The sequence below is a fragment of the Myxine glutinosa genome, chromosome 2 (genome assembly GCF_964187855.1).
Source record: "Myxine glutinosa chromosome 2, kmMyxGlut1.1, whole genome shotgun sequence".
Taxonomy (NCBI): Eukaryota; Metazoa; Chordata; class Myxini; order Myxiniformes; family Myxinidae; genus Myxine; species Myxine glutinosa.
The window spans coordinates 266747735-266760522 of NC_136262.1; the positions used below are offsets into that span (position 1 = coordinate 266747735).

A 12788-nucleotide genomic window follows, 5' to 3' on the forward strand; every position below is an offset into this window, starting at 1 on the left:
AAGGTGGAAAAGCTTCTGTCAAACCTCGACTCTGATGCTGAAACGGGACCAGACGGCATCATCCCGCGGGTTCTAAAATCCTGATCTGCCGTTCTATCTCACCCTCTCTCTGTTCTCTTTACCCACTCTTTTTCTCAAGGTCATTTTCCATCTGCTTGGAAATCGACCAACATTACCGCTTTACACCAAAATGTGCCAAAACAGATCCTTGCATCTGCAGACCAATCAGTCTGCTCCCAATCATCAGCAAGGTCATGGAATCCATCATCACTTCTGATATTAAATCCTTCCTGTTTTCCAATTGCTTGATCTCTGATCATCAATTTGGATTCAGACCAGGTCACTCTACTCTGGACATGCTGCTTCTGCTGTCTCAACAATGGATGGAGGTCCTCAACGCCAAACAGGCAATCAGAGCTGTCTCCCTTGACATATCTCGTGCCTTCGATACGGTCTGGCACCCCGCTCTGCTCACCAAACTCTCCTCTTGTGGTATCCATGGAAATGTCCACACATGGCTCTTGGACTTCCTCTCCTGTCGTAGTCAAGGTGTGAGTCTAAATGGAATTCTCTCATCTCCCCTCCCTGTTCAGGCTGGATTTCCTCAAAGCAGTGTTCTGGGTCCTGTGCTTTTTCTGGTCTTCATTAATGATCTCTCCGACTCTGGAAAATCCTGTCTATCTCTTTGCTGATGACTCCACTCTCTGCCGCTCCATATCTCAACCCTCAGATTGGCCGGCAGCAGCACCAGACCTGGACAAAATCACAAACTGGTCAAACAAGTGGAACATGTCTTTCAATCCTGACAAATCTCACACAGTCACTATGTCTCTCCAAAAATACCATCTGGAAAACCATCTGTATTTTAAATAAATTTTCTGAAATTTGTAGAATTTGTTTTTCACTTGGAAGTTGTGGGTTATGATGTCTAAATAAAGGTGGAAAAGTCTGAATTAATGCAATTTAACTCCAGGATGTAAGGAAACAAATTGTGAATATTGTCATGTTCCCGGGGATTAACACCCCTGGTGACAGGTGGCCGATCGAGCTTTAACTCCGAGGCGTTCAATCAAACAATAGCGGCTCTTCTTTACACGTGCGGGAGCGGAGGTTAGCGAAGCTCTTACCTGCACGGATTCCACTGGAGCGTCCTCGAACCGTAACAATTAAACAAGACAGGCACGGAATTAAAATGCAACAATTAACGGGTTTCATAAAATAATGACAGGGAGCAAAGAATGCATGGTAAAATATTCCTCAGTTGAGTATCCTTCAACGGACTCAAATACACACAATGGGAAAATAAATGAAAGTAATTATTGTGTCTGTGTGGTGCGTTTGCCTGCACTCCGTGGGCTCCTCCAGTGGTCCCTGCTCCCTGGCGGCCGTCGACGGCAAAACAAATAGGCCCGTGCTCCTTCCTGCTCGGCTGCACCGAGCCCCGTCGTTCCGCTCAGTCCACACACGGCACCAGCGCGACCGCCACGAGCCAACACCAAGAAGGGGAGAGTGCATCCGCCTTTTTCCCAGCCCGGAACACGAGGACTCAAGAGAGCAAACAATAAGCGACCGTTCGCTATGGATGTCGGGACCAAGAAAAGAAAGACATGCGTCTGCACGCTATTCCTGCCACGAGTCAAGAGAGGGACGTGCGACTGCCTCCCATGAACACCAATAATCTAGCGAGAGAAAATGGCGGTCCTTCCGCAATGAGTGTCCCAACGTGAGAGAGGGAAAATGGCGATCCTCAAACTTTTTGTTCCCCGGTCTCGAACGTCATATGATGACGTCCACGCGCTCCAAGCAACGAGTGCCATCGCAGCAGTCCACCGCCCCGACCAATCACCAACCCCTGGGGCGGGGCTTCACGGTCCCTCACGCTGTCCCCGGCGATGACCTGACTGGCGGCATCAGCGGCAGCGCTCAAATGTCTGAATCCTGATGGCTTTCTGAGTTACATAGAAACCTGAGTTACAGGTTTCTTCTTCTTCACAACAGTCAGAGCAAACTACCTATACAATCCTACCTGGCCGAAGGTATTCCATTGCCTACCCCCCACAAACGTAACAATATTTTGAAAGGGGGTTTAGACTTTCTTCAGGCATTGCATTCAGAGACATTGACTGTTATTGAGGATGGTGAAGGATAGACTCCATTAAGTGGATCCATGGGTATTTTCTGTTTTCATTGAGCAGCCATTCCCTCACGGCATGTCTGCAGCCAACTCTCATGGTTTCTCTCCAGCCACCCCTCGTGACTTCTCCTCAGCCACCTCCTCGCAATTTCTCCCCAACCACCCCTCATGACGTCTCCTCAGCCACCTCCTCGCAATTTCTCCCCAGCCATCCCTCATGACTTCTCCTCAGCCACCTCCTCGCGATTTCTCCCCAGCCATCCCTCATGACTTCTCCTCAGCCACCTCCTCGCGATTTCTCTCCAGCTACCCTTTATGGAATTCTCTTCAGCCACCTCCATACGGCTTCTCCTCAGCCATCTCCTTGTGATTTCTCCTCAGCCAGCCCCACATGGTTCTTTCTCCTCAGCCAGGCCCCCACAGTTTCTGCTCCCTCTTGTGGCTTCTCTTCTGCCTCCCGCTCATGTCTCCGCCTCCTCCTTCTCGTGTCACCGCTGCCTCCTGCTCGCTGTGCCGCCACCAACAGCTCACTTTGCCACTCCCGCCACCCACTCGCTATGTCACTGCCCCTCTCCCCTCCAACCCTACGCAGTGTGAGTGCCCCTCTACTCTATCAGCCTAACCCTACCCTAAATGCAAACTCCTCCATCTTATTTGTCATCATCAGCCCAAACTCTGCATTTGCATGCCTCACTCTTTCTTTTTCCATTCTCTTCCCCGTTGATGTGTGGTTATATTGACCAGATTGTAGATTATGTGGTTGTTTCGATTGTAATTCAAATCCTGGCACATGTGTTCCTTCAGTTCTCTTTAAAAAAAATTGGTGAGGAAAAGATTGGAAAAATGTATGACTTGGAGAAAAAAAAATCCTTAAAATCTTCTGAATATAACAAAACTTAGCTTTGGAGTTTAATCATTGCCAGTACTCTATAAATCGTGTATCGATAGTTGTGTTGAAAGATGGACAAGTTACAGAGAAACGTGTGGATTAAATCATTCGAGATGGATATATAATGGATAGATTTGTTGATGGAATAATTTTGGAGAGACATTTAATTGATGGATTGATGGATGGGTATGGGCTTGGTGGTATAATTATAGATTAATGAATCGATGGATTTTGCTGTTGTATGATTTGACATTCTTCAACGGCCGAGTCGCATTTAAACACCTTGTTCCTGGGCATGTGAGCATAAACCTTTTTTTTTTTTTTTTTTTTTTTTTTTTTTTGTATACAAGATCGAGGCTCGTGAAAGAGCGAACATTAATCACACAGAAAGACAAACAGACACATAAAACAAATAACATCGGGAGCGGTAGACAAGATGGGGAGAGAGGGGGAAGGACACAAACACAACATTTGAGAGCAGGCACCGAGAGACATGGAGACATCGAGAGATCTGTGGGAGGGAGAGGGCTTTGGGGGGGAGGCATGTGAAGGGGGGGAGGCATGTGAAGGGGGGGGGGGGGGTGGGAGAGGTATAAACATATGGACACTGCCAGGATTTCCAGGAAAGAAGTTGGAATTTCAAACAAGGTGGATCTGGGGTGAATTAGTGGGGGTAGAAAAGATCAAGGTTATGGATGGGGGAAGATAAGAGATGGTGGTGAACAGCTGTTTTAAAGACCTGGAGGGAGGAGAGGGATTGAAGGGAGTGTGGGAGTTTGTTCCACAGGCGGGAGAAAAGAGGAATGAAAGAGTGAAGGTGAGCAGAGAGCCGAGATTTCGGCAGTTTAACCATCAGAGGGTTGCTGGCAGATCTTGTGCGACCTGTAGGAATATTTGGGGGACAGAGCACAGAGAGAGCTGGGGGAGCAAGGCCGGAGAGGAGTCGGTAGAAGACAGAAAGGCCACCTACCTGCCTGCGGTGAGTGAGTGAAAGGCCCTCAGAGATAGCTTCATCGCGGGAGATTCCAATGATTTTGAAAGCTTTGGATTCAACAGCGTGAAGCCGAGCTAGGTGTGAGGCAGGAGCACCAGCCCATAGGGGAGAACAGTATTCCATTGAGCTGCGGATGAAAGCCTTGTATGTGGTGAGGAGCTCAGGTGTGCCGAGGAAGGACTTCGCACGACGGAGGATGCCCAGTCGGCAACTGGCTTTGGAGGCCAGCTTGGAAATGTGGTTTTCCCAAGAAAGATCATGGCAGATAGTGAGACCCAAAAGCTTGAGTGACAGAACTGCTTGGAGAGGATTGTTGAGAAAGTAGATGGGAGGGTTGTCCAGTCGATCTTTTCGGAGAGACATAGTAAGAGAGTGAGATTTGTCAGGATTGAAAGACATGTTCCACTTGTTTGACCAGTCTGTGATTTTGTCCAGGTCTTCAGAGAGTGAGGAGGCTGCAGACTGCCGATCTGAGGGAAGAGGAATGGAGCGGCAGAGAGTGGAGTCATCAGCAAAGAGATAGAGAGGATTTTCCAGAGAGTCAGAGAGATCATTGATAAAGACCAGAAAAAGCACAGGGCCCAGCACACTTCCTTGGGGAACTCCAGCCTGAACAGGAAGGGGAGATGAGAGAAATCCATTCAGGGCCACACGTTGACTACGACCAGAGAGGAAGTCCGCAAGCCATGCATGGAGATTTCCATGGATACCATAGGAGGAGAGTTTGGTGAGCAGAGCTGGGTGCCAGACCGTATCAAAGGCCCTTGATATGTCAAGGGAGACAGCTCTGATTTCCTGTTTGGCATTGAGGACCTCCATCCATTGTTGAGACAGCAGAAGCAGCATGTCCAGAGTAGAGTGACCTGGTCTGAAACCAAATTGATGATCAGAGATCAAGCCATTGGAGAAGAGGAAAGATTTCATATCCAAAGCAATGATGGATTCCATGACTTTGCTGATAATTGGGAGCAGGCTGATTCGTCTGTAGTTGCAAGGATCTGTTTTTGCACCTTTTTTGTGTAAAGCGGTAATGTTAGCTGATTTCCAGGATGCTGGCAGATGACCTTGAGCAAAAGATAGGGTGAAAAGAACAGAGAGAGGGTGAGATAGAGCGACAGAGCAGGATTTTAGGACCCGTGGGCTGATGCCGTCTGGTCCAGTTGCAGAATCAGAGTCGAGGTTTGACAAAAACTCCTCCACCTTGTCAGGAGAGAAGGACACAGAGTCCAGGAGCAGTTGGGTTAGAACCTATAATTGGTTCCTGTATGTTGGGGCCTTGGTTTTATGCGTCGCATAATGTATCGTGAGATTAGGCGGTGAAGATCTGCCAGATGTTACTGTCAGATTTCCTGTTTTCACCCAAGTTTGTCGTTAGTTGTAAGCAATTTGGGCTTTATTTTTACAGACATGACCGGACAATGCAGGACATCGTGTACAAACTTGTACCAGGCCTACAGGAAGGTGAGGCCAACGTGGAAAGCTCATTATTCCTGTTTTGATCCATGCTTGTTAATTTTCATTTCACTCACACACACGTGCACACGCACACCAACTTCTCTTAAAAGCTCAACTACGTCTTTCACCCACTCACAAGTGGAGGGACCAACATATCATCTCTCACCTAATCTATTACTCCCAGCTGTGACTAGGATTTTACAATTGGAAAAGAAAAGGAATTATCTTAGTACGCCAAAACAGCAGTTTACTGAGAAGTTCTTGCCAAATCCCACTCAGCCGATGCTGCATGTCGCATCATTCCACGCCATTTGCCGGTGAGATACAGTAGTTGTGCTTTTAAGATTCATAATGTGCAGGTCGACAAATTGAGTACCAGTTCACTGGTAATTCCCTGTGTGTCGCAAGAGGCGACTAATAGGGTTGGCGGCAGGAAGGGCATCCGGCTGTAAAACATTGCTTCAAAAAGGGGACCATGGTCCCCAAAAAAGGCCAACCCCTGCTCTGCGGGGAAAAATGGCCTCTAAAGGTGGTTCTTTTTTCTTTTCTATGTGCAGGCCATCATTTTTCCATTAGTGTGTATATAGGACTGCTTGAACCTCTAATTGTGCAATAGGTAACACTCTTGCTAAACATCACCGATAGGTGGTGAAACCAGTATGGTGGTTGAACGGTTGTGTTGCGTTGCAGTTGCTTGAAATCATGCCATTTGGCCTCCCAACTTGGTTCATCATTCCATGTACATAATTACTTACTGGCAGGCGTAGTGCGAGTACGTTGCTCAACATGGGAGGTAGAAAAGCTCCAAAACAACATGAATGTGGATCGAGTGAAAGCGGTTCTACTGACTCGTGTTGCGGATCTCCCGTCGGATTGTTGCCGTTTGTTTCATTCCATGTTTGCAATAATCCATAAGGAGCACCAATGAGACTTTTTATTTGTATGCTATCCTTCCATTTGTTTATTTGTTTTTTCAACATAGAATTTTTGTTTTTCAACATTTTTGATCAACATAGGCTGAAACCTCTTTCATCGGGGATGCCTCTGTAAGGTTCGGAGAAACATCTTTTATCGGGGATGCCTCTGTAAGGTTCGGAGAAACATCTTTTATGAGGGATGCCTCTGTAAGGTTCGGGGAAACATCTTTTATCGGGGATGCCTCTGTAAGGTTCGGAGAAACATCTTTTATGAGGGATGCCTCTGTAAGGTTCGGGGAAACATCTTTTATCGGGGATGCCTCTGTAAGGTTCGGAGAAACATCTTTTATGAGGGATGCCTCTGTAAGGTTCGGGGAAACATCTTTTATCGGGGATGCCTCTGTAAGGTTCGGAGAAACATCTTTTATGAGGGATGCCTCTGTAAGGTTCGGGGAAACATCTTTTATCAGGGATGCCTCTGTAAGGTTCGGAGAAACATCTTTTATCGGGGATGCCTCTGTAAGGTTCGGAGAAACATCTTTTATGAGGGATGCCTCTGTAAGGTTCGGGGAAACATCTTTTATTAGGGATGCCTCTGTAAGGTTCGGGGAAACATCTTTTATCAGGGATGCCTCTGTAAGGTTCGGAGAAACATCTTTTATGAGGGATGCCTCTGCAAGTTTCGGGGAAACATCTTTTATCAGGGATGCCTCTGTAAGGTTCGGAGAAACATCTTTTATGAGGGATGCCTCTGTAAGGTTCGGGGAAACATCTTTTATCAGGGATGCCTCTGTAAGGTTCGGAGAAACATCTTTTATCAGGGATGCCTCTGCAAGTTTCGGGGAAACATCTTTTATCAGGGATGCCTCAAAGGTTCGGCGAAACATCTTTTATCAGGGATGCCTCTGCAAGTTTCGGGGAAACATCTTTTATCAGGGATGCCTCTGTAAGGTTCGGAGAAACATCTTTTATCAGGGATGCCTCTGCAAGTTTCGGGGAAACATCTTTTATCAGGGATGCCTCTGTAAGTTTCTGGGAAGCATCTTTTATCAGGGATGCCTCGAAGGTTCGGCGAAACATCTTTTATCAGGGATGCCTCTGTAAGGTTCGGGGAAACATCTTTTATCAGGGATGCTTCTGTAAGTTTCTGGGAAGCATCTTTTATCAGGGATGCCTCTAAGGTTCGGTGAAACATCTTTTATCAGGGATACCTCTTTAAGGTTCGGAGAAACATCTTTTATCAGGGATGCCTCTGTAAGGTTCGGGGAAACATCTTTTATCAGGGATGCCTCTGTAAGGTTCAGAGAAACATCTTTTATCAGGGATGCCTCTGTAAGGTTCGGAAAAACATCTTTTATCACGGATGCCTCTGTAAGGTTCGGGGAAACATCTTTTATCAGGGATGCCTCTGTAAGGTTCGGGGAAACCTCTTTTATCAGGGATGCCTCTGTAAGGTTCGGGGAAACCTCTTTTATCAGGGATGCCTCTGCAAGGTTCGGGGAAACATCTTTTATCAGGGATGCCTCTGTAAGGTTCGGGGAAACATCTTTTATCAGGGATGCCTCTGTAAGGTTCGGGGAAACATCTTTTATCAGGGATGCCTCTGTAAAGTTCGGGGAAACCTCTTTTATCAGGGATGCCTCTGTAAAGTTCGGGGCAACCTCTTTTTATCAGGGATGCCTCTGTAAGGTTCGGGGAAACATCTTTTATCAGGGATGCCTCTGTAAGGTTCGGGGAAACATCTTTTATCAGGGATACCTCTGTAAGGTTCGGGGAAACATCTTTCATCGGGGATGCCTCTGTAAGGTTCGGGGAAACATCTTTTATCAGGATGCCTCTGCAAGGTTCGGGGAAACATCTTTTATCAGGGATGCCTCTGTAAGGTTCGGGGAAACATCTTTCATCGGGGATGCCTCTGCAAGTTTCGGGGAAACCTCTTATCAGGGATGCCTCTCTAAGGTTCCGGGAAACCTCTTTCATCAGGGATGTCTCTGCAAATTTTGGGGAAACCTCTTTTATCGTTGATGCCTCTGCAAGTTTCGGGGAAACATATTTGATCGTTGATGCCTCTGCAAGGTTCGGGCAACATCAACACTTCGACACAACCACAGCAACATCCAGAGTTGAACTTTGTTTAATAGCAACATCTTATGTTAAAATCGATGTTGCAACATCAACCCATAGCAGCATCAACACAACCACAGCACAACTTCAACCCTTTTCTCAGCACCTTACAAACCTGGCTAACCATCAACAGACTATAAAAAGAAGAAGAAGAAGACCACTCCTTTTGCATCTTCAGATGCATAGGACTGCTGAAGTAGTTTCCTCGGATATTGGGCACACTCCTGGATGGTCAACACTGACGCAGGATCAAACACACATCTCAACACCTGCAGACCATACAACACAAAGCTATTCGCATCATCACAGGATGTATATTAACATGACCCATCGAAAATCTTCCCACAGCCGAAAAAATGTTAAAAGTCAAACACCACTTGGACATGAGAGCTTCGCAGTTCCTTGCAGCTGCAGATCCAGGTGACGACCCTAATCACCTGTGTCACCACATGTTCAACCACCCGCAGACCCCGAGATACATTAAGACTACACCACATACACTACATCGACATCCTCGAAACATCCCCCCACTGATCAACGACAACTACAAAAACGCATCGATTTCCTCAATCATTCTTCTCGTCCCGCTGCCTTGACCTGTGTTTTGCATCTCACTCCACTCATTGATCAAATATGGCTCCCAAGTGCAAGGCCAGTGCTGGAGATGCATCAACTACCAAGAGGCGGAAAAAAGTGATGAGCCTGAGCCAGAAATTGGAGCTGCTGGACCAGTTTTAAAGAGGGGAGAGAGAGAGTGCGGCCTCTGCGGGCAAACTGGAGTAAATGAATCCACCGTTCGCTATACACAGAGGAATGAGAAAGTGATCCGAGAAAGTGTTGCGGTGAGTGCTGTACCAAGCACCTAAGTGGTCGCACATGTCCGGGACGTCCACATAGAAAGGATGGAGAAGGCTATATGAAGGTGGCTCACTTGAGGGCCAACGTAATCTTCCTGCCGCCCAACACCACCTCCCTGATTCAGCCGCTCGACCAAGGGATAATCTCCACATTCAGAATATACTATACCCGCCACACCTTTTGCCGCATTTTGGATGAATCACGAATCTTCTGAACCTATTCCCCCTTTTCCCATTGAAACAATGCCCCCACATTAGTGGATTTTATATTCACAGCATTTTCCAGGAACATATCCCCCGAGAATGTCAGGGTGCAACAGTATAAACATAGACTCGATGACACCACTATAATAATAATAATAATTCATTTATTTTGTATAGCGCTTTTCCAGAAGCCCAAAGGCGCTTTGACAGAGTGGAAAACATAATGCATAACAATACATGAAAACAACAATTGCAAAAAGACAAGAATCAAGAAAACAAACAGCAGCGATATACGGCATATATATAAGACAAGAATCAAAAAGACAAGACAAGAATCAATAGGGAAATATTTAAAGCAAAAGGAGGGAGAAGGAGAAGAGATAGTCAGGGGTTAAATGCTGTGGGTTGAATGTTGAATGCAGCGTTGAACAGGTGGGTCTTTAGTGATGTTTTGAATGTGGTGAGTGAGGAGGAGTCTCTGATGGTGTGAGGTAGTGAGTTCCAGAGGGTGGGAGCAGCGATGGAGAAGGCCCTGTCCCCCCAGGATCTGAATTTGGTCCGGATGGAGGGGGTCAGGAGGTTGGTACCAGCAGAGCGGAGGTTGCGGGTGGGAGTGTGTCTGGAGAGGAGGTCAGCCAGGTAGGATGGGGCCAGGTTATGGAGGGCTTTGTATGTCAAGAGGAGGATTTTGTACTGGATTCTCTGGGGGATGGGGAGCCAGTGAAGCTTGTAAAGGACGGGGGTGATGTGGTCACGGGTCCGGGAATGAGTGAGTAGACGGGCAGCGGAGTTCTGAATGTATTGGAGTTTATTGGTGATTTTTGAGGGTGAACCATAGAGGAGGCTATTGCAGTAGTCCAGACGGGAGGTGATGAAGGCGTGGATGAGGGTTTCTGCAGCCGTGGAGGAGAGGGATGAGCGGAGACGGGCAATGTTTTTCAGGTGAAAGAAGGCTGACTTTGTGATCTGTTTAGTGTATTTGTCGAAGGAAAGGGTTTGGTCAAAGATGACGCCAAGATTCCGGATGTGAGGGGAGGTGGATACTGGGATACCGTCGATGTTGAGGGCAAAGTTATGGGTGGATTTTGTGAGCGTTTTTGGGCCAATGATGATTATTTCAGATTTATCACAGTTAAGCTTGAGGAAGTTGATTTGAAGCCAGGATTTTATTTCAGTGATGCAGTTTGTCAGGATAGAGTGGGTGTCGGTGGAGACGGACTTGGTGGAGATGAAAAGCTGGATGTCATCGGCGAAGCAGTGGAATTGGAGACCATGACGGCGGATTAAGTGACCGAGCGGGGACAGGTAAAGGATGAAGAGGAGGGGGCCAAGAACTGAACCTTGGGGGACACCTTGGGGGAGGGGAGCAGTGGGGGATTTGCAGTTATTGATGGAGATGAACTGGCATCTGTCAGAGAGGTATGATTTAATCCAAGAGAGGGCAGTGCCGGTGACGTTAAAGGTGGATTCAAGTCGGGTGAGGAGGATAGTGTGATCGATGGTGTCAAAGGCAGCGCTGAGGTCGAGGAGGACGAGAATGTTGAGGTTGCCAGCGTCAGAGGAGAGGAGAAGGTCGTTGGTGATTTTGAGGAGAGCAGTTTCAGTACTGTGGTTGGAGCGGAATCCGGATTGGAATGTTTCATACAAGTTATTGGCAGAGAGATGATGTTTGAGTTGAGTGGCTACAGCGCGTTCCAAAACTTTTGACAGAAAGGGTAGGTTGGAGATGGGTCTGAAGTTGTTTAGGGTGTCAGGGTTTAGACCAGGTTTTTTTAGAATGGGGGTAACAGCAGCAATTTTGAGGGAAGGTGGGACGATGCCTGTAGACAGGGAGGAGTTTATTGTTGCAATGATAAGTGGAGAGAGAGCAGGGAGGGAGGCTTTGACAAAGCTGGAGGGGATGGGGTCAAGAGTGCAGGTGGCAGTTTTCATTCCTATGAGGAGTTCAGAGAGGTCAGTAGGAGAGATTGGGGAGAACCGAGACAGGGGATGGCAGGACAAGGGGGGGCAGGTGGTTGGAGGGGGAGCGGGTGCGGCGGTGGTCAAGCTGTTGTAGATGTTGTCAATTTTGCGTTGGAAGAAAGAGAGGAAGGAGATGCAGTTGTCTACTGTGAATGACTGGGTGGTGGTGTTCAGGGGGCGGAGGAGTTTGTTTATTGTCGAGAAGAGTGCTTTTGGGTTTCCGGAGCCAGAGTGGATAATTTGAGAGTAGTAGGCAGAGCGGGCGCGGGAGAGGGCATCTTTGTAGTGTTGTATGTGGTCCTTGTAGGCTTGGGAGTGAACTGTGAGACCCGTTTTATTGCGGAGTCTTTCAAGTTGGCGAGCACGAGTTTTCATCAGGTGGAGTTCAGGGGTAAACCAGGGAGCAGAATGGGTGAAAGAAACTGTTTTGGTTTTTTACAGGCGCAAGCTGGTCAAGGCAGGAGGAGAGAGTGTGGTTGTAGTAGTCAGTGAGGTCGGAAGGGGTGTGGAGGTCAATGAAGGGAGAAGTGGACATTTTTTCAGAGAGGGTGGATGAGAATGAGGTAGGTGAAAGAGCGTTTAGCTTACGGAAGTTGATTGTGCGATAATGCCTTGGTGTTGGGGCGGGGATGTTGATGGTCAGAGTGATGGCTAAGTGGTCAGAGAGGGTGAGGTCGGAGCCATAGAGATGGTGCAAATTTAATCCAGTGGAGCAGACAAGGTCCAAAATGTGACCACGGATATGGGTAGGAAAGTCGACATGTTGAGTGAGGTTAAAGCAGGTGAGTAAATCAGTGAAGTCAGTGGTTATTGTGGAGTCAGTGGAGTCCATGTGGATATTGAAATCACCAAGGAGGAGGATTGAGGGGGAGAGGGAACATAGCTGGGTCAGAAAGTAGGAGAAGTCAGACAGGAATGATGGGTGTGGTTTGGGAGGGCGGTAGACGACAGCCATGACTGACTGCGTGTGACCAGAGAGTTTTAAAGCCAGGTGTTCAAATGATGGAGCAGATGAGATGGAGATGAGGTTGGTCTTGATGTCTTGACGGTGGATAACGGCAATTCCACCACCTCGGCCCTCCGAGCGTGGTTTATTGACGTAGGAATATCCATTGGGTGTGGTGAGGTTGAGTGTGTAGTAGTCCAGAGGTTGTTGCCAGGTTTCGGTGAGACAGAGAAAGTCCAGTTTGTTATCCAGGATGTATTCGTTCAGGATGAGGCATTTATTGTTGAGGGACCGGGTGTTGAACAG

The 12788-nt window shown here is 47.5% G+C and overlaps 1 protein-coding gene across 6 annotated transcripts in view; it reads left to right on the plus strand.

Annotated features, from left to right (window-relative positions):
* PCGF3 (polycomb group ring finger 3) overlaps positions 1–12788 on the plus strand; it is a 166688-nt gene that overhangs the window by 73110 nt on the left and 80790 nt on the right. For all 6 annotated transcript variants that reach the window (XM_078772545.1, XM_068105719.2, XM_068105718.2 and 3 more), the window contains one exon: positions 5423–5478. In XM_078772545.1, the coding sequence (XP_078628671.1) occupies positions 5423–5478 (56 nt within the window). The remainder of the gene's footprint in view (positions 1–5422; positions 5479–12788) is intronic.